Source organism: Chlorocebus sabaeus, chromosome 12, assembly GCF_047675955.1.
Source record: "Chlorocebus sabaeus isolate Y175 chromosome 12, mChlSab1.0.hap1, whole genome shotgun sequence".
NCBI classification, from domain to species: Eukaryota; Metazoa; Chordata; class Mammalia; order Primates; family Cercopithecidae; genus Chlorocebus; species Chlorocebus sabaeus.
In genome coordinates, this window is record NC_132915.1 from 28,400,106 (window position 1) to 28,426,781 (window position 26,676).

A 26,676-nucleotide genomic window follows, 5' to 3' on the forward strand; every position below is an offset into this window, starting at 1 on the left:
CATTAAAGCTTGAGAAGCACCTCTCATCAGGGAGGTGACGGGAAGAAAAATTGTTTGAGAAGCACCTGTCTAGCAATACTCTCCAACAGAAGTTTCTGCCCATGGTGACAATGTTCTATAGCTGTGCAGTCCAACACAGTAACCACTAGCCACATGTGGCTACTGAACATGTGAAATGTGGCTACTGCAACTGAAGAATGCAATGTTTAATTTTAGTTAATTTAAATTTGGAAATAGCCACATTTACCATATAATTAACCATATCCCTAGCAGTCATTTAAGCCATTTCCGACGTTTTACTAGTGTAACTAATGCTATGGCAGACACTGTGTGCATACAGCTCCCGCTCCATATTTTGTAGTTAATTATGGATCAAAGGGCACTTTTAAGCCTCTTCATGTGTAATGACCTATAACTTTTAGCAATTTACAGTGCTGCAACCATTAGCAGAATGCCAGATTTTAAGGAAAAAATAGCACTTACTCTCAAAAACACTGAAATTCATTTTTACACTTTAAGAATCCTTTTGGTAATCTCTAAAAACTTTCCTGGGAGGGAAAAATAAGAAGGCTGAGGGAGCGCAGAGGAAGACTGAATTCCTTACAGAGGCACATGACAAAACTTAGCAAACTGATACTCCGAAAATACTGATTTCACCAGCTGTCAGAGACACAATAATTTTATTTTAAACTGTTAATCTATGGACAAGACTAAAAATCTTACAATTTATGGTTTCAACTGCATAAGTATGTTACATATTTGAAATATCATAAACGTGATACCTGAATGCGTTCTTGCATGGTATACTTAGCACAATGACTGGTGCCCACAGCACCTGATGGAAATCAACAGAGAAAAACAAACAATTGCTCCGTCATACAGGAACATACTCCATCCAGGCAGGGGGCAGCAAAGACAAGAGACAGGGAGGGGAAAGGTGAGGTTTCCTGTATCAAACGTGGAGCCAAAGCTAAGCTACTAAAAATAATGAAAATGCAAATCAACAAGCCTTCCTAATTCTTTTGACTTAATAATAAAACAGAGCAGATGAAATTGAAGCAAGTTATAAAAGAATAAAAAAAAAGTTCGAGTGTTTGAAATAGCCTTGTTTCTAAACTTAGAAGAAGACCTCATTCTTCTATCCTGTATGCCATTATCATATAAACTGAGTGAAGCTCACAGTTTGCATCATTATCCCATTGGTGACATGGGAAACTTCAAATACAGGCTGACATTTTTAAAAATTCTGAATTAAACACTATTAAGCTCCTCTCAAAAAGTCCGTACTTGCCTGGTAACAAAAATTGCAGGCAGAAATTATATGTGATTTAAAAGCATAAAAAGGCACCCAGTTTTCCTTTTTGTAGAATTTGTAGTTACAGGAAATCATCAAAGGCCACTGCCTGGTAACAGATGTATTATCCACTAGGTGGTGCAGTGATGCAGAAAGAAAAAGGGAGAGAATGCCGGTTCCCCACAAATTGAAAATTTCAAAACATAATTCAGAGGAAATTAGAAATAGACTTTAAAAATTACAATAAAAGCCAGGTGTGGTGGCTCATGCCTGTAATCTCAGCACTTTGGGAGGCTGAAGTGGGTGAATCGTCTGAGTTCAAGAGTTCAAGACCAGCCTGGGCAACATGGTGAAATCCTGTCTCTACTAAAAATACAAAAATTAGCCAGGCATACTGGCGCACGCCTATAGTGCCAGCTACTCAGGGACATTGAGGTGGGAGGACAGCTTGAGCCCAGGAGACTCAAGTGAGCCGACACTGTGCCACTGCACACTAGCCTGGGTGACGGAGTGAAACCACATCTCAAAAAAAAAAAAAAAAAAAAGTGAGAGAGAAGAAAGAAAGGGAGACCCTGGCACTGATCACACCTGCAGTGATGGCTTCCTCGGAGCCACTGAGGCCAAGGGAACCATCCAAGGACTTAGCACCAATCAAGATCCCCTTGTCACTGTGAGGAATGAATAAAGCAACCTATACTGTCTACACCAGGTCCCAAAGCCACTACCGCAGCACATTACTGAGGAGTAGGTAAGAAACTGGCATTAGGGTATGCAAGAGAAATGTTTACTAAACATTCTGAGAAATGGATGTACATACCAGAATAAGAACATACTGAGGGAAGAACTGCACTCTCAAGAAATGTTTATCCCAAGGAGAGCAACAAACCACCACCAAAAACTGTCTATTGAAAGAAAATCCAAGCAAGAACTTCTACTGCATTTGCCAAGATGAATTAGGCTTTTGCTTCCTCTTGGGGCCTGGAGACCAAGAGACAGACAACGTCACACACACCAAGCTTTCTCTGACTGCTCCAGTTTATAAGTAGTTCAAGTTCCTGGTATGCACTAGCCAGCTGTATGATCTCTAGGTTCTCTGAGCATCCGGTGAATAACACTCATCTCACAGGGTTCTTGGTGAGGATCAAGTGAGAATTTTATAAGAAAGTTTATTTATTTTTTATTTTTTGATATAAGTTCTTGCTATGTTGCCCAGGCTGGTCTCGAACTTCTGGGCTTGAGCAATCCTCCTGCCTCAGCCTCCCAAGCAGCTGGAATTATAGGCGTATGCCACCATGCCCAGCTTTATGTAGAGGTTGCTATAAACTGTAAAGTACCACTCAAATGAGGGGTGTTTCTAATATTAACAATAAGCCCCACTCTAGCAAGGGCAATCAACAGTGGTATAAGCTTAATATAAGATTTAAAACATACGGCTGGGCGTGGTGGCTCACGCCTGTAATCCCAGCACTTTGGGAGACAGAGGGGGGCGGATCACCTGAGGTTAGCAGTTCAACACCAGCCTGGCCAACATGGCAAATCCCTGTCTCTACTAAAAATACAAAAATTAGCCAGGCACGGTGGCACGTGCCTATAATCCCAGGTAGTCGGGAGACTGAGGCAGGAAAATCACTTCAACCTGGGAGGTGGAGGTTGCAGTGAGCTGAGATCATGCCACTACTGCACTCCAGCCTAGGCAACAGAGTGAGACTCTGTCTTTAAAAAAAAAAAAAAAAAAAAAAAAAAAAACACACAATTAAAAAATGAACTGCATTCAGTCATTGAACATTTAGTCTCCATTGTACATCACACTTTGAAAACAAAGACCTGTCAACATAGGACACAGTCCCCACCCACAAAATGATGTTTGTTTTTAGGACACACAAAGGCCTGGAAACAGCTAATGGACCTGGAGTAACAGTGACTGATACATACATTCATTCGCTCAAAGCCTTTCTGAATCTTCTAAGCCAAAGGAACCTCACAAAATTTCTCCACTGCTTTTCACTTCTCCAAGCCTTTGAACCCACACCAGCACTTCATTGTTACTCTGAAGTTTCCTCTGACAGGAAATAACCAACTGTTTGGAACTGAAATAGTCAACAACTCAGAAACGCAACAGTCCATGTTGCAGAGTTGAAATCCTGCAATCCAGAGAAATAGGAACATCTGAAACATCAAAAACACAGACAGAAATGTTTGATGATAGAAAGACATTTCAGTTTTATGGCCTTTCTACATCCTAAAAACAAAATGTGCTTTTATTGGTCACCACCTAACACGGGGAAACCTGCATTTGCAACTTCTCAAGTGGCCCTTGTTATCAGTCCTACATTGAAACCAGAAGCAAACCTGCCTGTCAGTGCTCAGATCCAACCCCTTTTCCTTTTCGCTTCTCCAAGCTATGAGTGACTGCAGACGGGGGCATCTCATGCAGCCAGCATCTTCCCACAAGTCAGCATCCTGATCTACTATTCCCAGATTGCAGAACTGGAGACAATCAAGCTAACGCCCTGCTTCCGGGAGGTCTGAGGCAGGAGCCAGGAAACATTTTCTCAAAGGGCCTGACAATAAATAGTTTAGGCTTTCCATTACAAGAGGCAAAAATCAAGGAGATCATACAGATATTTACATAACCATTTAAAATGCAAGAACAGTTCTCAGCTAACAGGCAGAGAAAAAAACAACCAATAGGCAGCTGCCTGTATGTAGCTTGCTAACCACCAGACTCAATTTATGCAAAAGTTAGTAACAGAAGACTGACGTGCAGGGGCCATGGACCTTACCTGCGAGGCGCCCACACGGGTGCTGGTACAGGCACACACACATCTCAACTCCTGGTTTCTTTTGCCTCATTTTTCACTTCTATCCTCAACAAACTTTAGGTCTGTCCTTAGCATCAAGCACACCATTTGGGGATAAACTTGTTTTAAGTGTTTTTATTGGGTTATTGATTTCTTTGTACTTATTTAATTAACAAGAGATAAGTTCTTAGTGAGTACATAATCCAAAAGTTAGGTCAGCTCAAAGTGAACTAAGCTTGGTAGCAACTTCTCTGGTTACATTTTTACCTAAACTAAAATCTGAACTTGTTCAGTTTCCAATCACATACTGCAGGGGAAGCTGACTTAAGGTCAAAATCTTGCTTCAGATAATCTTCAAAGAAGAAGATTAACTATGTTTATCAGTATTATCAACACATGTATTGGGCAAGACACTGTGCAGAAAAATTATGTTGGACACAGAGAAGTAAAAACCTTGGCTCCTGATCTCAAGCTAGGATGCAGTTTATGTACCCTCAGAAAAAGACACTGAGGGAGGTGGCACCCACAACTCAAGGCAAACTGCTATAGGAGAAATTTTTTAAAGAGAGGGGATAGGCAGTGGAAATTTCCCTTGCCCACCATGAAGTCCAATTTAGAATCTGGTCAGAACCATATATTCACCATTTGTCACAACTGAGTTAGAACCAAGAATCAACTTTCCTTTTTCTTTTAAAAAAAAAAAAAAAAAAAAAAAAAAAAAAAAAGGTCGAGTCTCCACTGTGGCGCCCAGGCTGGTATCAGAACTCACTGTAGCTTCCAACTCCTGGGCTCAAGCGATCCTCCTGCCTGCCTCAGTCTCCAAGTAGTTGGGACCACAGGCATATGCCACCACACTCAGCAAGAATCTCAGTGAATCTGAAAATGCTACTAACATTTTAAATAGTAACACAACCTTAGACTGCCCACAGAAACTCAACTAACCTATCAATTCTGGGTCCTGGGGAAAGACAGACAGTGAGGAAGAGAAATAAGCACCCTTCCTAGGGTTCAGTGGAGAAACAGGAAAGAAGCAAAGTTTGTATGTGGAGACTTCCTAGGTCTTTCTACACCTTGGGCTGGTTGCTCTGGTTATCAGTGTCCTCCTCCTCCACCCTGTCCCAAGGCCAACGTCTAGGCAATATCTGCTCCACCACCAGAAAGTTCTGGCTTCAAAATTCCCTATCTCCATCCCCAATCAAAATTATCTCTTTAACAATGTGTATGGTGTCAGTTAGATAGTAGAAGAAAGCTGACTGGTCTACTCCACACTAAAGTGTGGCTGTCTGATAACCTAAAACCTCTTGGAGGTATTAGATGTTTTAGGAGATGTACTTTGACCCCAAGGAAACTTGCAATGGAATTCCAATCCTCAAGGTAAACACAGCGTATCTATGCTGTCCTTTCCAATTCTATAACCCTGGAGTTTGTAACCATACGTTTTTCCTGATATTAATAATAGTTTTTGAGGGAAGTGGTTGATGGAACAACACAGTCATTTCTAACTAGGGGCTATAGACCTGAAGAAAGAATACTCTCACATGATAAGACATATTCTTAACATGTCTATAATAAAGTTGTGATTTTAGCTAGCTATATACATAATCGCTTAATACTTCCCTATAAGGCTGTGTGTTAGAGGGAATTTAGAGTCTTTGAGATCTCATACAGTAATGAGCACAGAGAGGTCTCTGATGAATGAAGGCATCTCTTGACAACATTGATATGTTACTGTTACTCAAGATTCTCTGGGGATACAAATATTTCTATGCACTTTCAGCAATGATATTTAAACTCCTAATAATCAACACAGGGCCTTAAGCTTCTCCTATTTTCTTGCCACTGTGATTCTAAAAAGCAGAGACAGGTGGAGTTGACAGAATCTACAGGTTTCAAATTAGTCAAATGGACCTTGGCTCAAATCCCCTCCCTGTCACACAAGCCATGTGACACTGGGCAATTTACTTAATGTTTCCGAGCCTCCGTTTCCCACCTACAAAATTGGGTTAACATTTACCCCTCGTTCATTGGGAATAGTCAGTGAGATCTACACCAAGGGCCTAACACTACATCAGCCCTGTGATCTCCTTCCCCAGCTTTGCTAGAGAAAAGCTAACCAAACGTGGTCTTACAGCAGAACAAACCACACCTTCCTTTGTCTCCTGGGCTCCGCCAGGGTTAGGCATTTCACAGATCAGAAGTTCCACTTAACACACGGGAACTGAGCTGGAGTGAGCCAGCCCCCAACACAGCCCATAATATTTGTAGAACTCAAGAACACATTCTCAGAGCAGTTCTATAAGCTCCATTAATGCATATTTTGGACTTGTCAGTCCAACAATACAGTCACAGGTTCAAAAGATCTCCATATTTCCTGCAAAGTGCTTTTTACAGGAGGCAAGGAATACTCTAAGAAAGGGAAGAGAATACAAACCCAGTGTGATAAACGTGTGCTTATCACACTCCAGGCTTTTGAGACTCACCTTCTCCCTTCTCTTCCTTTCACCTTCCCCTATTTACTGAGCAACTACTCTACACCATTCCTACTTAGGAATGCAAAGAACCAGCCCTGCCCTCGAGCTCACAATCAATACTCCCTAACGTTAAAACTGACCACCCATCCAACAAGAGGTGGAATCCAGGCCAGTGGGTTTAGACCCTCACTGAAAACACACTGATCTTCTGAAAGGATAAACACATGCACTGAAGCCTATATCTAACTGAGGACATTTTTTACAGTTCACTGTCTCCAAGCATTCCTTTTGATTACGCTCATCTCAATCAAAAAGCTTATGTTGCTTATGTTGCTGAAAGATAAAGGACTATCCATGTAGCAGACTACACTAACATAGCCAGTATATCTCAAATTGGAACAGATGAAAAAGATAGAGAAACAGAAATGACAGCATCCCCAGTTTCTACAACACTTAAATATAAAGCCAGCCAAGTAAGTCTGGTAACCGTCTGGAGTGGTATGTTACAGCTGCTGTTTTAGGACAGTTCATTGCTGTGATTTAATCCAATCAGGTCAACATTTATATTTAATCATCCAATCACACTCAAAGACAATTCAGAACAACAATGCAATTGTTACTTGGAGCTTACTACTAAGCCAAATGAGATGTTTTTCCCCCACATAGACATGTGTATGTTCCTTCTGTTCTATTAATAGGCGAGAGCAGGCCATGCATGCTGACTGCAAATATTCTTTCTGTGGTAATAAAAAGGAGCAAAAACATTGCCAATTTATGTTTCCTGGAAAAGTGCATCACAAACATGATACTTAGAAGTTCAGCAATGCCTGAACTAATTTTATTTTTAGCCCAGTCCTGTTTCCCCACATTTCTCAGCAGAAACGCCCACAGAGAAACTTATCTTTAAAAAGCAGGTGACTAACAAATTCCTGATTGTGGGGAGGTTCCAGGGACTAAGGAGGAAACTGATGGAATTTCAGTTGCCTCTCTTAACTTTCCCTAACTTTTGTGGAACATTAGTTCACTTGACAATTTACTTCTAAAGAATACTGTCAAATAAAAATAAAGGCTGTACTTTATAAAAATACACAAAGCAACACCACGGGTCCCTTCCTCCAGCTGTAACACTACTAGCTGAAATACTGATAGATATTTAGGTCAAAAATATGTATGTCGATTTAAAACCAAGCATTTTTGCCAAAAGAAGTGAATTAGGTCAATGCCCATAAGAAGCTCCCCTCTGGCTCTATTTTCCAGTCTCCAAACAGTGAAGCCCTTTGTGCATTGTATATCAGCCACTGTAAACTGTTTGGACATCCATTGTTAGCCCTGGCCGACTAAAAGTCTGGAGAAAAAGAGATAAAACCAAATTCTGTCAATGTATTTCTAGCACATTCATTTACTAAGCAAGCTTTACAAACAGCCAGCTCACTTGAACTGCTAAACCAGTGGCTGAAATAGTCACTGGTTATACTTATCTTTCCACTTAGAATATTTGCTTTCCTTATCATTTCAAATTTCTCTGCAAGGAGCCTTCAGAAGTAGTACTACAGAAGCCGAAACTGTTAACCAACACATCTTGACCACTCCGTTTCTAGCAAATTACCTTAGGGCAGTAATAGTAGGGTCCCTGGAAAGTAAAACAGGTCTGGGTTATAGGAAAAATTATGTGAAGGAGGGAAAAATTCACATTCTAAAGTTCAGAAAAACTCAGTTCTTTCCATGTGTGACATCATTACAGAGAGGTTGTTGCCAATATTGATTCAAGATTTTTAAATGTCTTAAAAGCACTACATTATAGCTCATGTTTCCTAAAATAAGCTCATAACAGGACAGACACTTCTGCCAACTGTTTTGGTAGACTAGTGTTCCCTTCGCGAGAGATTTGAGGTACAAAATATGATCAAAATCTTCCATCTCATTTATCAAAAGACAAAGGAAGTTAAAGACAGGGAAAAAAGTAACCCCATCTATCAGCCAGATTTATATATTACCTTTTATTAGTAATAAATTGGAATGACTTTGAAAAGAAAACACCCATTAGGTTCCATAAAATTATACATCAAAGCAGCAGCTCTTAGAATTAAGTCACCTTTCAGCTCTACATTAACTTACAGGCTTGAAAACTAATTTCTCAAGCTTATTCCTTTAGAAAAGTACCTAGAATTACAGAGCAATAGATGCAGAATCTGAGAGGCCCTTCCAGAAAAACAACACCTTATGTGGCAGGGAGCTCTTACAGTGGCATCCATATGACTATAAAGTGAAAAGAATGAACATGAGTTATAAAAATCAGTCTGGGCCGGGCACGGTGGCTCATGCCTATAATCCCAGCACTCTGGGAGGCCAAGGTGGGTGGATCACCTGAGGTCAGGAGTTTGAGACCAGCCTGGCCAACATGGTGAAACCCTGCCTCTACTAAAAACACAAAAATTAGCCAGGCATGGTGGCACACGTCTGTAATCCCAGCTACTCGGGAGGCTGAGGCAGGAGAATTGCCTGAACCCGGGAGGCAGAGGTTGCAGTGAGCTGAGATTGTGCCACTGCACTACAGCCTGGGCGACAGAGCAAGACTCTGTCTCAAAAAAAAAAAAGAAAGAAAGAAATCAGTCTGGTGGCCACAAGCATGGTGACTCATGCCTGTAACCCCAGCATTTCGGGAGGCCAAGGTAGGAGGATCGTTTGAGCCCAGGAGTTTAAGATCCACCTGGGCAAAATGGACAGACCTTATCTCTACAAAAGATTTAAAAATTAGCCAGGTGTGGTGGCACATGGCTGTGGTTCCAGCTAATCGGGAGGCTGAGGTAAGAGGATCACTTGAGCCAGGGAAGTCTAGGCTGCAGTGAGCCGGGATGGCACCACTGCACTCCAGCCTGGGTGACAGAGCAAGCTCATCTCAAAAAAAAAAAAAAAAACACTAAAAAGAGAGAAAGAAAGAAATCAGTCTGAACTGCAGCAGCAGTCCTTGAGGAATAATGATGAAAATAATAAATTATAACGACTGCCATTTACTGAGCACCTCAAAGCAACCCCAGATGGCATCTATGCCACTTCTTCTTTGCTGGCACTGAGTTTCTGTTTCTACCAGAGACCCCTCAACTCTCTTGCCAACAGAGTTCTACCCGCGAGGTACACGTGTTTAAGATCTGGAAGGATGAAGGAAAGCAGAAGCCGTTTGTTTTTCTACTTCCTACAGACAGCAGCAGTAGCAGGCAAAAGTTGGAATCCTCAGACATGAGCTTTCCAGCATGTCCAGGTTCCCTGCCCTTTCACCACCCTCAAGGCTGGAGAGGCTGAGAAGGTGGAAGGTCAAGACCTTCTGGGTCTGCTCTGGGTGGCAGCAGCTTTCTAACTTTCTTTGCGGCAAATCAGAAAGCCAGCAGTGGGCTTCCATTTTTTGCGCATCTCGCCTTTTCTTTGTTCTGAAGGCAACTAATACTTTGTATGGAATCCCCTTCTCCTTGAAATAGCTAGAATGACATGTTTTCTTGACTGAACCATAAATGATAGGGTGGGCCCATTTTACAGCTGAGAAAACTGAACATGAGTAAAAGGTAAATTGCTCAAGGTCAAGCAAGCAAGTGGCAGGACAAAAGAATTCACACCCAGGTCTATCTAACTTCAGAGGTTAAAGAATCAAAGTTAAACATCCGTTACCTGGCTGGGCATGGTGGCTCACACTTGTAATCCCAGCATTTTGGGAGGCCAAGGTGCGCAGACTGCTTGAACTCAGGAGTTGAAACCTGTCTCTACTAAAAATACAAAAATTAGCTAGGTGTAGTGGCACATGCCTGTAATCCCAGCTACTTGGGAAGCTGAGGCAGGAGAATCACTTGAATCTGGGAGGCACAGGTTGCAGTGAGCTGAGATCACGCCACTGCACTCCAGTCTGGGTGACAGAGCGAGACTGTCTCAAAAAAATATTTGTTTAATTTAAAAAAAAGTTTTTAAAAAAATCCCTAACCTATAGTCCTAGGAATTCACACAAGAGAAATGAGTGCACGTGTCCACAAGGCAACGTGTAGGTGCTTTTCATGGCAGCTTTATTCATAAGAGCAAAAACACTGAAAATAACCCAAATACCTATCAATAGAAGAGAGAAGCCAAATGTGGCAGATGCATATAAATGGAATACTACTCAGTGGCAAAAAAGAACTACTGAATCTCACGCAACAAATATGGATGAATTTCACAGAGGTTCGGCTGAGTGAAAGATGACAGACATAAAATGTTCATTTTCTTTATATAAGGGTCCTCTCTCAAGTTCAAGCAAAAGTATTCCATGGTGAGAGAACTCAGAGGAGAAGTTCCCTTGTAGGTAGGTGTGGTAATCATTGGAAAAGTGGCAAGAGAGAACTTTCTAGAGTGATGGAAAATTCTAGTTTTTAATCTAGGTGGTAATCAAGCAGGTGAACACATTCATGTAGAAATTCATCCACCTCTGGAACTAGAGAGTGATGATGGTGTTTACAAAATACTGTGAGCGTATTAAATGCCATTGAATGTTATACTTTCAAATGGTTAAAATGGTACACTTAGTGTTATGTGTACTTCACCACAATAAATAAAATTCATTGACCAGGCGCGGTGGCTCACACCTGTAATTCCAGCACTTCAGAGGCTGAGGCAGGTGGATCACCCAAGATCAGGAGTTCGACACCAGCCTGACCAACATGGAGAAACTCTGTCTCTACTAAAAAAAAAAAGAGATACAAAATTAGCCAGGCATGGTGGCACGCACCTGTAGTCCCAGCTACTCGGGAGGCTGAGGCAGGAGAATCGCTTGAACCCAGAGGGCGCAGATTGCGGTGAGCCGAGATGGCGCCATTGCACTTCAGCCTGAGCAAAAAGAGTGAAACCCCTCCTCAAAAAAAAAAAATTTATCAAGCACTCTACTTGAGATTTGTGTGTGTGTGTGTGTGTGTGTATACACACACATATAACATATATAACTTCAATGAAATTGATAACACAGAAAAACCTTCATTATCAATAAGCAGACTTGTAACAGAGGATATGCCACTGCTTCCACAGGAAAATTTTCTTCGTGGAAACATCAGGCAAATTTTTTTAGCTCTACGTCTGGCAAATTGAGTCTACCTACCTTTTCTGCCTCTTCCTGATCCTTCACTTCCCAAAGTCATCTGCCAAACTGCACACTTAAATAGTATAAGTAGACTAAATATTTCTCCCAGACCTTTGATTAAAATTCAATTTAGGCTCAAAACAAACTTGGGGCCTCTTCCTTTCAATGTGTTGCAAACTTGGGGCCTCTTCATTTCAATGTGTTGCCACTTGCCTTTGTTTTTAGGCTTTAACAATAACAACAGAAGGAAACGCATAAATGTTTCCAGTTCCATTTCTGGAAAATTTCAGTGAGTGTCTAAGATGCCACAATCTCTCTCCCCTCTTAAAACTCACCCAGACACTAAACAGACCAATCCCAGGAAGGCAAAGTACTCTGCCTAAGGTAATGTTGAAAAACTCCAACATGCCTGAAGTTATGCTGAAACTCAGATGACAGGAGTGATTTTACACCAGTGAACAATGTGGTTTTGCAGTAGTGACCAGTAGGCTCATCTTCAACACATTTGTGAAGAACAAATTAGACAGAGCTCCCAGCTGCAGGCCTGCTCCTCCTTCCAAGCGTATGTCATAGGCTGTGTGGCCCTGGGGAGAAGTCCATGGGGGTGGAGAGGAAGAGGAAGAGGAAGAAGGATTCTCAAGAAGCTCTGCAAGATGGCTGCAGTTGCTGGTTTAGGCTGCAGAGTAAGGAAGAGAATCCAACACATGCTGTGCTGGTACATAATTTAAGCTGCAACTGAATAATAGATCTTTCCATCACTTCATGAGCAAAACACCACCAGTCACTCTTGGGCTCTGTTTGTCTTTTTAAAAAATGCTTTTCAGAGAGAATCCACTAAAAAGAAAAGAGAAAAGGAGAGAAAAGAAAAAGAAAGAAAGAAAACATAATTTAAGGAGCACAAAAACATTTTAAGATGATAAGAACAAATAGAAATCATTTAGAATGTTCTCTAGGTTTTATACTCAAACTTCAAAACCCTCAGAATCTTAAGTGCAAAAGACTGAGACGATCAACTGTAACTACTCATTTTCTGATAAAGAAATTGAGAACTAGGCCGGGCGCGGTGCCTCATGCCTGTAATCCCAGCACTTCGGGAGGCTGAGGTAGGCAGATCATGAGGTCAGGAGTTTGAGACCAGCCTGGCCAACATGGTGAAACCCCGTCTCTACTACAGATACAAAAAATTAGCAGGGCGTAGTGGCACATGCTTGTAACCCTAGCTACTTGGGAGGCTGAGGCAGGAGAATCGCTTGAACCTAGGAGGCGGGCATTGCAGTGAGCCGAGATTGGGCCATTGCACTCCAGCCTCGGCGACAGGGCTAGACTCCAACACACACACAAAAAGAGAGAAATCAAGAACTAGAGTCACAAGACAGCAAAAGTCACCCAGCTAATCAGTAGTGTAGCTGATGCTGCTTCCACGCCATTACAAAAATGGTCTGGATGAAATTCTGTAATTTTTTTTTGGATAAAATTTTCTGGATGAAATTCGCAATTCTAACAAATGATCATCCACTCACTATATAAATGTCAGGAATCCACTGTCCTAATTTCTCAATTAGTATCTTATTCCTACTAGCTTATACAACAAGCCTGCCCCAAATCAAGTCAGTCCAATTTTAGTGGATATATTTGGTGCTCTGTTAGCTTCTGGGGTTACCAAGATGACTCAGACCAGGGAGGGACTCAGGGCTGATGGGAAGTGATAAGGGCTAGAATAAATACTAGCATGTGCATCCTCACCAATCACAGGCAAGAACACAACTGACTCAGCCAGACTGCAGAAGGGTAAGGGACTAGCATGTGCATCCTCACCAATCACAGGCAAGAACACAATTGACTCAGCCAGACTGCAGAAGGGTAAGGGAGAAACCAGGCTACTAAAACTGAGTTCACCAGGAACTTCCTTCCAAATGATTCATTCTTTTCAAAACCAGAAATGTTAAGTTTTGCTAATTAATTCCCTCAAATAATTTCATCTGCTTTGCCATATACACCTAGGAACCGTCTTCCAAGGACTGAGAGAGGAATGGTTGTCTCTCGAAGCCTACATTACTTACTCCTGTTCCCATTGCAGAGCTCCACCCAGAGTCTCAGGTGTGCTCCGCCTTATAAGGCATCAAAGAAACATAACCTAGAACTCGGAACATTTCCTTTAATACTCTGATAACAAATGACTCTCAACAAATGGAAATAAACAGCTCCAAATGGAGCATTATTTCCCCCTCAGAGGAACTTAGAAAGTCCTTGAAGCTACACATCCTGGAAGAGTTCATTAATTCCTACTGATGACTAGAAAGTACTGTTTTCTCTGTTTACCTTCAACTCAAGGGACAAAATCCAAAGTATCTGCAATACTCTCATGTCTCCATCAAAGCTTTTAATATGATGGCAAAGGCATAACTGGATTTTAGTCATGATCTATTCATTACAGTCATAACTGTTACCTACCAGTAAGAATAACTACTCTAATAACTCTCTCCCACAATGGGTTACAAACATTCCCTCCAAATGCCTGACTTGTCACTAACTCATGTATTTAGTCCCACAGTTATATAGGGAATCTATAATATAGGGCATACTATAAAGTTTCCAAAGATGATACCATGTTTTCCCTGTGAGCATAATGCATATATTTAATATGGCTGATTGAAGTCCATAACAGAAATAATAATTACCCCACTAATTAATTCTGAAGTCCATGTTCACATACACATATAAGTAAAATTTAGTAAACATGTGTACTCAAGAATGTGACATAAGATCTTTGCCATGATTAAAGGTATGATTTAAAATCTTTTGGTCAGTCTAACTTCCTAAAACACAAATATTTGATTCATGGAAGATCCATTAAGAAATTCACTTTCAGCCGGGTACGGTGGCTCATGCCTGTAATCCCAGCACTTTGGGAGGCCGAGGTGGGCGGATCACAAGGTCAGGAGATCAAGATCATCCTGGTTAACACAGTGAAACCCCGTCTCTAGTAAAAATACAAAAAATTAGCCAGGTGTGGTGGTGGGCGCCTGTAGTCCCAGCTATTTGGAAGGCTGAGGCAAGAGAATGGTGTGAACCCGGGAGGTGGAGCTTGAAGTGAGCCAAGATCACGCCACTGCACTCCAGCCTGGGCAACAGAGCCAGACTCCATCTCAAAAAAAAAGAAAGAAAGAAATTCACTTTCACCACTGCTGCTGTTATTGCACCCCCATACAGTAACTGTAGGAAGAAAAACAAAATAGAAAACATAACCACTGATATTCTAATCAGGCTAAAAGTTAAAATAAGCATTCATTATAACAAAATGTATCTGACTATGGTCTGAAATATATAGTGGTGTGTAAATGGTTAAGGAAAGCTACATTATGTTTTTCAGGTTTAAAAAACCTGATTTAACTTTAACCATCTGGCAGAGGCACTAAACAAATATCTGTGCTGATTTTAAATGACTAAAGTACAAGTTACTAATTGAAAACTACGGATTTCTCATAACTGGTGTGAACACACACATCACTAGAGAGTCTACTGAAACAGTATTTTCTCTTCTCCTTGCTTTATTCGCCTACCATGAGCATGCATCTCTCTAGGTCAAAGCAGGGCTACTTGTTTTCTACCTCAAGGCTTCCAGTTCCTACGAAAATCCTTGTTAAAGCCTATTTTACAGGCCAATACAAGCTTCATATTAAAAAAAAAAAAAAAGAAGAAGAAGAAAAGAGAAGAACAACTTATCCAGTTGACATTCTTCTGACTTTGAGAAATTAAATGCATTTATAGGTGAAGCTGTTTGGCTGTCCACATTCTTCGGCAATGAATCATGAGCAAGAGTCACTTGATAATAGAGTGATGTCCTTCATCAGTGCCAAAATACTTCCTCCCCTATCACTCTATCATATCAAAAATGTCATACCAACAGACCTTTAAAAACTGCAGAATGGCTTATGGAAGCAGAGAAAGGAATGAGAATTGGGCCAGACATTAAAATATACAGCTCTACAAATCCACTGTCTGCAACCGCACCTAAGACATCTGGTGGATAACAGCAGGATGTGCGCGCTTAAGACAGAAAGTCCATCAAATTCAACTTTCCTGGCTATTCTGGGCCATTCTGTGTTTGACTTTCTTGAAGGCATGGTCGAGGTATACTAGGCTCTCTATTAGTAAGTGCCACACTCAAATGTTAGGCAGTACTGTGCACACCTTAGATGTCAAGGGCTATCTTTACCATTTTTGCCTTAGCCTCATATTACTCATTCCCAATTGATAATTTTTCTTAAAGCAAACTCACTGCTTTACTTAATATTTATTTTTGCCTCATTCTAAGCAATCTAGCCATGAAATAAATGGATGTGGTAACTGGTTTTCTGCTTTTTATTCCTAACATATAATATTCATGCATCATAACTGAAAAATAGAATATCTATCTCCCTGCACCACCTATAAGTCTGTCTGTATACCAGACTTTGGAAAGCACTGTTGTGGGCATAGCATAAAAGGTAGAGAAAATATTTCATTAAATGATTAGGTATTGTGGGGGTATGACAGTCCTTACTCTGTCTCCTTTGAGAGCTCACAGGTTATCTAGGATGATGAAGCTTTGATTGTTTAATGGCCAGCTGGATGATAGAGACACAAATTCCTTTAGAAAACAGAATGGAACCATCACTGTTATGGGTAGCCATTGCCCCAGCTTGTGCAGGTCTTCTGGGGCTCTAGCTGTCAGTCACCCAGTTCTAAGAAGTGCTTTTCCTAATCAAATGGAAAAAGTGGGAGCAGACACTCTCCAACTTGGAACTCTGTCTCTCACACTACAATGTATGCAGCATACTAGCTCAATCAACTGCTTTCCTAGGTACCAACCACAATTAAAACTAGTGGCCGGGCACGGTGGCTCACTTCTGTAATCCCAGCTACTTGGAATGCTGAAGTAGGAGAACCGCTTGAACCCGGGAGGCAGAGGCTGCAGTGAGCCAAGATCGCGCCACCACACTCCAGCCTGGGAAACAGAGCAAGACTCCATCTCCAAAAAACAAACAAACAAACAAAAAATAAAATTAAAACTAGCTATTGCAATACTGCATATTGAATTTCCAAGCCTGAAATTTTTTTCCCATTGCTATCACATAGCCTTTTCAAAAAGTTTAATCGTAATACCACCTTAGACTCTCCCAAATTCAATTTCTATATGGGCATCTACTAAAAAGGCTGATTGCAAAAATTCCTATGAGGGTGAAATAGGCCCTAAATAGTTTTTTAAACCTTAACAAAGTTCCCATAACCATTGATGTGTTTAAACCACTAAATGGGTGTTAAATCTAACCTCTGAGTCTATGTTTCTGACCCTGACCCTTGGATTTAGGATCAAGACACAAACTCAGTTAAACACCAGAGAAAATTGTTCTGCTTCCCTCCACTCCCATCTGGGGCAATCTCACCCTCAGACACTACCATATACCAAATCACCTCTGGAAAATCAAAGCTGGCTGGTCCAACAACTATTAGGCCCCTGATTACTGCTTAGAGTCAAATCAATGAGGCATGTTATTGGGAATCAGCTCTCAACCTAGATAAATTCATCTGTAGCCACAACTGCTTAATGAGATTCGTTCTAGAGATTAGGAAAGGAATTCCCTGGTGGCTCATATTGTTGGCAGAATATGTTGAAAGTTTCAGCAGTGATTGCAAACCCTTCTACCGCTTCAACCTGACCCCACACCACACCCACACTTCAGCCACTCCCCAACCAAATCTGCATGACTTTTTAAATTACTATTTATATTACTACACATATTATTGTACACAGGACTAAAGTGGCCCCACCTAGTTTCAAGAACTTGTGTCTCGTAAAAAGATAACCTTCTTAAGGAGGGAAAACCTTGCTAACCTCAAAATCTCCCTTGCCTTCAGTAGCATGCAGAAAGTTCTCACGCTTGTCCTGAAGAGAAATGGTTGGCTGTGAACTCTTGTCAATGTACAAAGAACTAGATCAAAAGTTAAATGTAGGCAGAAGTCATTGCAAATGCAGTTCCCCAGGGGGTGATGTAAAAATTCATTGGTCTTAAGCCTATGAATGCCTCAAAAATAGTTATGGGGTGGAATGTTTACTGGGAAACTGGTTCACTTCTTTTGTAGGGAAAGACAAGTCATATAATACATTAGGGATTTCTATGACTTCCCCCCACGCAAAGCTTCGTTATGGCCTTCAAGGCCTTTCAACAGAGTGTGAACAACAACTCTTTCAGTTTTTTCCTGGACACCTACCTGGCACCTCCTACTTGTATCTCTAGATCTCACTTCCCTTTTCAACCCAGGACCCAGCACTTAAGAGTTTTCAGCACCCGTTTTGGTTCATGTTACTAGCTACCATTTACTTAGCATCCACCACATGCCTTGTACCCTACGGCATTTCACTCAGACCTCACTCAGCCCAGTGAGGTGGGCGCATTACTAGCCCCATTTTCTACAGCGGCTTGCACGGTGAGGTATCTGTTCGAATATCTTTTATTCCCAGCAAGAAACCCTGAAGGGAGTGCATATAGGACCAATCCCACCCTTTGCTGAATTTCTGTATTACAGAGTGTGCATCGGCATCATACATCCCCACTCTCAGTCTCAGGAATCCCGACAGAGATTGCAGAGTAAAGTCTAACAGTTTCAGGTCCACTAGCTTCCGAAACGCAGAAATTGAATCTTGTTCATCTTTGTATCTCCCACAGTGACTGGCAGGAGTAGGGGCTCATTCAGTATTATAATAACCGGATGGTACTGAAAAAGTTACAGCAGCATTTCATGAGGGAAAAGTTCCCCTTCATCAATCTGCAGAAGTAGCTCTGAAAAACCACAAGAAACACCTCAAAAGCCACCGGTGCTTTAGTAGAGCACCTCCGCTTCTGCTGTCTCGCCACAGTGAGGAAGCTCCAGCACCCTGTCCATATTACTAAATGGCACTCATCAGATTCTTAATGACTTCCAGGCTTTCCCAACAGGACTGGGTGACAGACGCACGCCCCTACCCATCTCCGTAATCCCCACACTGAAGTGGAGTTGTTCATGAAAACTTACTGAATAATCGAATTTCATTCTCTCAAGCAGGATATGCACTGGTACTTTGCTACAAATATATTTACCGCTATGAATTTCTCACTTCAAGTGATCTGCCCAGGTGTGCTTAGAAAATTACCTCTCTGAATCATGCTGACAAAGGTGGACCTGTTTTCCCAAGAGGACCGTCAGCACACCCAGCACAGACCACCTGGGAAGCTGAAGAAAACGGCCTCCCTCCTCCCCGCTGGGATTCCCCGGGCTGAGAGCGGGAGTGCGCAGCGCAAGGCAGTTTCTATCATGGGATGATTCTCCGCTGGGAACTTAAGGGAAACCACAACCATCATTACTCAGGCCAGACAGCTGCCAGAAAAGCAGCCTAGCCTAAGAACTGAAGCTGAAATAGAGGTGGGAGGCTGTATTCCATTACTAAGCGCGGGAGCACTCACTCCCAAGTTTGTCCACATTTCAAGAATGTTAAAACCCTGTGGCAGAAACCCCTGATTATTTATAACTTAAACTACCGTGTAAAAGCGGAAACTTGACAAATGAAGACACAAAATAAAAGGAACTGGTGACAGGTAGGATAGTATCAGAACACAAAGCATTCATCACACTCCTCTTTTGTGGGTCCTTCCAAACCTCCATCCCCATTCTCTACTGAAAAAAAACAAAAAATATACTTATACTACAGAGGCAACTGATTGAAAAGGAAAAGGGATTCTGCTCTGTGAGGAGTTTTCAGTTTCTCTCATGTACACAAGTCTGTAACTGCATCAATACAGAGTGTGGTTTGAAAGAGAAAAGGAAACACAAAAGACATGCAAGCGACACAACAGACACAACGAGACGCCTCCAAGCCAGCAGAAATCCAGGACACTGGGTTCAAGACAGTGTCCCCTACTCGCGCCTTAATCTCCAGCCCCAGTGACTTCAGAGTAAAGGTTCTAGGAGCCCCGGAGGTCACGAGCCATCAACCCGGACGGTGAAACCTACCCCTCCCCTGCGTCCCACGCCCGGGTGGGAGAATCCCAGCTTCCTACGGCGCATCGGGGAACAACTTCAGGGCAGCACGCGAGCAGAGCCCCCGCGCTCCCACGCTCACGCTCGCGACCCTCCTCCCAACCGCGCGGCGCAAGGAGGCACTTACGCGGAGCCAACCTGACAGCTCCCGCCGGGGAGGAAACCCGCGGTCTCCTCGCACCGGCATCTCGGACGCAGGTCCCGCGTAGGCGCGCAGCTCTGGGTCCCGCTTCTGCTCCTGCTGCTACTCCTCCTGGGCACCACGGGACAGTACTCTGACCCGCAGCCCCAGCCGCCGGGGTGCCGACCCGCGGGGACCCACCCCTTTGTCCCTCCTCCCGCGGCGGCGGCGGCGGCGTCGGCCCGCCCCCAGCCCCAGCGTTGCGCCTCCGCGCGGGCCGCCCGGCCCGGGAAACTCTCAAATCGGCCGCTACCACCCACACGCCTGCCGGGGAAGGGCTCGCCGGCGCCGCGCCTCCTAGGCCCCCGCGGCGAACCGCGTCATGCGCGACTCCTGGCCGGGGACGGGAGGCGGCGGCGGAGGCAGGAGAAGCCCAAAGCCCGAGCGGCCCGCGCGGCTCGCGCCTGTACCCTTTCACCCCTGCCAGCCCGATGGTTCGTTCCGCGGCGTGCACTGGAGCAAGCAGTTCCAGCTCCGAGCGCGCGCGCCCTGGTTTGGAGACCTGGAGTGAGCTCCGGGCGCTGCTGGCCCGAGTGTCCGCAGGGTTTCCCCGATGAGGTCGCGGGGGTATCCTGTAGGAAGACTTTTGGGCGAGGTTCGCAGGGCCTCACACAGGCGGTGCTTCTGTTCTCTTACGAAGAGTCGAACTGGGAAAAACCTCAAAGTTTTGAGTCCTGTCTAGAGGCCTGCCCGGCCAACCAACACATACACGGCCTTGTACCCCAGATTTCTTAGCCCAACAACTGCCTACCCGAATTCCAAGGGTATAAGATGTTCGTATTAAATATTAAAACAGGACTTTTCGGGACAATATACTCCAGGTTATCTCTTTGGCACATTTCCAACAATTCCAATAAAGAGATTGAAACTCCTCTCCCATCATCAGCTTATAAAAGGTTGCCAGTAGGTCACAAGTGCTTATCTGACAGGATTCATGTAATGCAACTCAGTGTGCTTATTCGTTTCAAAGTCCTCTATGTGCACAGAATTGTGCAGTTAGGTAAGTGTCTTTATTTTAAGAGCATATCAATTAATTTGGAGAATCCAAACAGGTACCGATTAAAAATATAACCTTGGGTTTGAAATCTTAAAAAACCATCTTGTAAGAGAACAGTTTTGCCTGCCGTGCTCTTCCCTTAATTGTAAAGGAAAACTCGACCTAGGCTCACAAGTAGAAGGTAAAAGGTGTGATCTGCCCCAGAGGAGATGCAGATGCTGGGCTTTCTCCCTGAAAAGTTGCTTCACTTCCTGCCTGATCAAAACAAGTCTAGCAGTTTCGTGGAAAAACAAGTCCAGTAGATGCCTCTCCAGAAGTGTTATGCTTCTGGCCTCCTTTGGAGTAACTAAGTCCACGCCTCTGGATAAAAAGCACTGTGACTAACGTTTCCCACTTTGCCTCAAGTCTTCAGACTTACACATTTTGGTCGTATTCCTGATGTAAGACGTTGCTTTCCTGATCTAAGCACCTATTTATGTTTCCCAAATCTGGCCAGGCACGGTGACTCATGCCTGTAATCCCAGCACTTTGGGAGGGCAAGGCGGGAGAATCACTTGAGCCCACACGAGTTTGAGACCAGTCTGGGCAACATAGCGAGACCCCATCTCTATTTTTAAAAAATTGTTTTAATCAAAAAAAAAAAGGAAAAAAATAAAATATTTCCCAAATTAGGTGGTGCTAATAAAAATGATAGCTCTTTTTTTTTTATTTTTTTTATATATTCTTTAAAATATTTTAATTATTTATTTATTTTTTTTTTTTTTAAATTTATTTATTATTATTAAACTTCAAGTTGTAGGGTACATGTGCACAACGTGCAGGTTTGCTACATATGTATACTTGTGCCATGTTGGTGTGCTGCACCCATCAACTCGTCATTTACATCAGGTATAACTCCCAATGCAATCCCTCCCCCCTCCCCCCTCCCCATGATAGGCCCCAAAATGATAGCTCTTGAGAGATGGCCACACCTTAGTGACGTGGGCTTAGAGCCACTAGCATTTAAAAAATAATCCAGAATGTGGCAGTTATGTCTACTGACTGATTTCCTTTTTTCTCTCCAGAGCTGCACTGTTCAATAAGATGACCACTTGCCACCAGTGTTTACATGTACATGTAAATTAACTAAAATTAAAGGAAATGACAAATTCAGTTCTTCAGTCACACTTGTCTCATTTCAAGGGCTCAGAAGCCACATGTGGCTAATAGCTACCCTATTGGACAGTGCAGATATAGAATATTTCCATTACTGCAGAAAGTTCTGTTGGACTGCACTACTCGAAATGATGAAATATTTATAGACAGGAACTCCATTCTTCTGGCACAACACCTGACAGATGATAAGCATTCAGTAAATGGTTGTTAGAAACACGGTTCAGTTGATATACTGGCTTTTTTGTTGGTGGCAGTGTAAATCAACAGAACTCTTTGGAGAAGAAATTTATTAGTCATATTCTTCACACATTCTGCACATTTTAACCCCACTCCTAGAATGTGTTTATCCAAAGAACTTCTACTTGGCAGGGCGCCGTGGCTCATGCCTGTAATCACAGCAGTTTGGGAGGCCGAGGTGGGTGGATCACGAGGTCAAGAGATCAAGACAATGCTGGCCAAGATGGTGAGACCCCATCTCTACTAAAAATACAAAAAATTAGCTGGGCGTGGTAGCATGCACCTGTAGTCCCAGCTATTCAGGAGGCTGAGGCAGGAGAATCGCTTGAACCCAGGAGGCAGAGGTTACAGTGAGACGAGATTGCACCATTGCACTCCAACCTGGTGACAGAGCGAGACTCCGTCTAAAAAAAAAAAAAATCTTCTACTCAACAGGTACTTCCTGAACATCTCTGGTAACTCCTTGATAAAATACTCAGGATCCTGCCTCAGGGAATTCTGTCTATTGCAGTAGACAATCAACAAGTAATGCTAAACTGTGTAAGTACTGAGATTCCTGGCAGGTTCAGAGTGGTCTGGAGGGAAAGAGGGAAGGCTTTCCAGAGATGGGGTTGCCTATGCATTCTAAAGGAGAGGTCGGAATGAGTTTTGGAGACACAAAGTAGGAAAAAAGCCTTCCAGGTAAGGGTAATAAATAACACAGAGAGAAGTAAGGAATGAAGAGACAGCAGGCTTACTCCTGAGGTGCCAGGACGTGAAGTTGCCCAGGCAAGTATAAAGATGGATGTGACAGTTGGTGGGGGACGGGGCTGGCGAGGAGAGTGTTAGTAAGAATGACAAGACAGGCAAAGAACGCATTTTTGTGTGAATGCAGGTAAGAGATGATGTGGCTATGAAGTGAGGCAGTGTTTGACAAAAGGGAGCCAGATTCTAAAGAAACTAAGGAAGTGCATCGGGAGGCTGGATGACTGCCTGACTAGATATGGGGAGACACGAGAGGGAAGTGAGCCTACGCTGACTCTCAGGTTTCTGGCTTACTTAAAGGAGATGACGGTGGCTTTTATCAAAACAGAGAACACAGGAGTGGGAGCAGATCTTGGGAGGAGCTTGAAGAAGGATGATGAGTTTAGTTATACTGATTTTCAAGTGCTATGGGTCATCCAAGTGAAGATGTTAAGTAATTTAACAAACGTATCAAGTGTCTAGTATGTGCTAGGCACTGATGAGTATTTGGGCAGAGAGATTTGGGATGGAGGAACTGATTTGGGTATCATCAATATATCATAAAAGTTGAAGTCTTGGGAGGGGACAATCGCACATTCAGAGACGTGATACAGATTAAGCCAAGAGAGGACTAAGGACAGGACTCATCTCTGGGAATGCCAATATTTAGAGGGCAGACTTGAGTCGCCGGAACAGAGACCAAAGAGGAGCTGCCGGAAAGGAAAGAAAACGCCTCTGGAGGAGTGTCCAAAAAGCCAAGGAAAGAACAAACTTTAGGAAAGAGGGGGAGGCCAACAACATGGAATTTCGAGGAGGTCAATTAAGGTAAGAACTGATGATGTTCATTAAGTAGAGGACCACTGCTTATCTTGGTCAGAGTTGTTTTAATGGAAAGATACGACTAGAGGTTAGATTACAGTGGGTAACTAGGTGTGAGGCAGCACTTCATTGTATGCCTATATCTAATAATGAATGGTGGAAATCACCGATGTCCAATGATGGTGGGCTGGGCTATTAAATTACAGTGAATCAACTTAACTGGCATAGCAGACCATCATTTAAAATTGTAATAAGGGGCTGCACGCGGTGGCTCAGGCCTGTAATCCCAGCACTTTGGGAGGCCGAGGTGGGCAGATCACGAGGTCAGGAGATCGAGACCATCCTGGCTAACACAGTGAAACACTACCTCTACTAAAAATAAAAAAAAAATAGCTGGGCGTGGTGGTGGGTGCCTGTAGTCCCAGTTACTCGGGAGGCTGAGGCTGGAGAGTGGTGTGAACCCGGGAGGTGGAGTGAGCTGAGATGGCGCCACTGCACTCCAGCCTAGGCAACAGAGCGAGACTCTGTCTCACAAAAAAAAAAAAAAAAAAAATTGTAGTAAGGAATTCTATACGACAAGGAGAATGATAATGCTATAATTATCAAAAAAAAACACAAATTATATCTAATATGATGATGACAATGACAAAATCATTTTAAAAATATAAGAACTGGAAAGTATGCAAAAAATTGATTTCATGAAAAAACAGGCTTGTGCATATATTTTTCTTTTTAGTTATTGTTCGTGCAATGGACAATTTTTTCAACACTTTTCAGTGTATATTACAATATATAAGGTCTCTGAAACAGGTTGGTCAGCTGGGTGCAGGGGCTCATGCTTGTAATTCCAGCACTTTTGGACGCTAAATGGGAGGATTGCTTGAGCCTAGGGATTTGAGTCCAGCCTGGACAACATAATAAGACCCTGTCTCTACAAAAAATAATAATAAAATAAAATTAGCTGGGCATGGTAGCATGTGCCTGTAGTCCCAGCTACTCGAGGACTGAGGGGAGAGGATTGCTTGAGCCCAGGAGTTTGAGGCTGCAGTAAGCTATGATTGCACCACTACACTCCAGCCTGGGTGACAGAACAAGACACTGTCTCAAAAAATAAAATAAGAAATAAGTTAGTCAGAAGACCTCAAATTAATGTGATAAACTAAGTGCCTCTTAGTCTTATTTTCTCAAGAATGTGGAGATTCTTGAGAAAAACACACACATATACCTATATATGTATATCTATGTATATATCTGCAATATGGTTATAATGTATCAATGACTGGGAGCAAAGAAAACTAACATTGAAAAGTTTACGGTTCAGCCTGGCGCACTGGTTCATGCCTGTAATCCCAGCACTTTGGGAGGCCAAGGCGGGTAGATCAACTGAGGTCAGGAGTTCGAGACCAGCCTGACCAACATGGTGAAACCCCGTCTCTACTAAAAATACAATAAAATTAGCTGGGCGTGGTGGCAGGCACCTGTAGTCCCAGCTACTTGGGAGATTGAGGCAGGAGAATCACTTGAACTCGGGAGGTGGAGGTTTCAGTAAGCTGAGATCACGCCACTGTACTCCAGCCTGGGAGACAGTGAAACTCCATCTCAAAAACAAAAACAAAAAGTTTACAGGTTCACCAAACAATTTAGTTAACGTGTACACTGTAAAGTAGACTGGAATCATAACTCTCCTTTAACAAACCTTTCTTGAATGCCTACCATATACCCTGGGGTAGCTACAGAGAAGATAATGACAATTTATAAAAGGGAGGCTGCTCACAGTATGATGAAGACAAAGATATGTAAACACATGGTGACACGTCAGGAGAATTGCTCAACTACAGGGATGACTAAAGTGCTGAGGCAGCAGCTGAAACTCCGCCAGAGGGACCTGACGTTTTTTCAGTAAAGGCCTTGTGTCCTCCCCACTCCTCGCCCCCGCTTCCAGGTAGCTTCATCTCCTCTCCTGGCTCCACCCATCTTCCTCAGTCCAAATACCAGTTAACAACAACCACCCCAGTTCAACTGCAGGCTTCCTCCCACAATAACTACCCCAGTCAATGGCCCCTCTGATTACCTCCGGGAGAGCGGCATCTAACATTCTGCTTGCCCCCTTATGCTTTCACTTTTAGTTATTATTTATTACTCACTTTCTTTTTTTCTTTTTTTTTTTTTTTTTGAGACGGAGTTTCGCTCTTGTTGCTCAGGCTAGAGTGCAACGTGCAATGGCGCAGTCTTGGCTCACTGCAACCTCTGCCTCCCCGGTTCCAGCGATTCTCCTGCCTCAGCCTCCCAAGTAGCTGGGACTGCAGGTGCCCATCACCACACCTGGCTAATTTTTGTATTTTTAGTAGAGACGGGGTTTCACCATGCTGGCCAGGCTGGTCTCGAACTCCTGACCTCAGGTAATCCACCTGCTTCGGCCTCCCAAAGAGCTGGGATTACAGGCATGAGCCACCACGTCCAGCCCTCATGATCACTTTCAAAGTTTGTTAAAGTCCTCTTCTTTTTTCTTTTTTGGGGTGGGGGTAGTTAACATGTACACTTCCCAGATCCTAAATAGCTACAAGACTGCTTTCAGTTGTATACAGAGCTGCTTCTAACGCCATATGCCCTCTGACACCCACCCCCAAAAATAATAGACCTCTGAATTGAGATGCTCCTCATTCCAGTATATGATGGGTCTAGAAATAGGGAACAAAGCTGACTTTATAGCAATCATAGATGTGTGAAGATTACAAAGACAGCAAAGTCTTTTCAAGCTATCTTCCAGCACAGAGAAACACATTCTAAACCACTGTAGGAACTCTCAGGCCTCCTCCGTCTTTTGGGCAACTGAAGATTCTTGCTTTTCCTTTAGAAA

At 43.0% G+C, this 26,676-nt stretch overlaps 1 protein-coding gene across 5 annotated transcripts in view; it reads right to left on the bottom strand.

The window, feature by feature from the left end:
- Positions 1-26,676, bottom strand: part of TJP2 (tight junction protein 2) — a 138,583-nt gene that overhangs the window by 63,115 nt on the left and 48,792 nt on the right. Inside the window, exon 1 of one of the 5 annotated variants that reach the window (XM_007969437.3) lies at positions 19,835-20,211. The exons of 2 other annotated variants lie outside the window; for them this stretch is intronic. In XM_007969437.3, coding sequence (XP_007967628.2) covers positions 19,835-19,894 — 60 coding nt within the window. In that variant the 5' untranslated portion in view covers positions 19,895-20,211. Of the gene's footprint in view, positions 1-19,834; positions 20,212-26,676 lie in introns of those variants that run through there. 2 more of the 5 variants (XM_037998472.2, XM_007969433.3) reach the window with 2 other exon arrangements.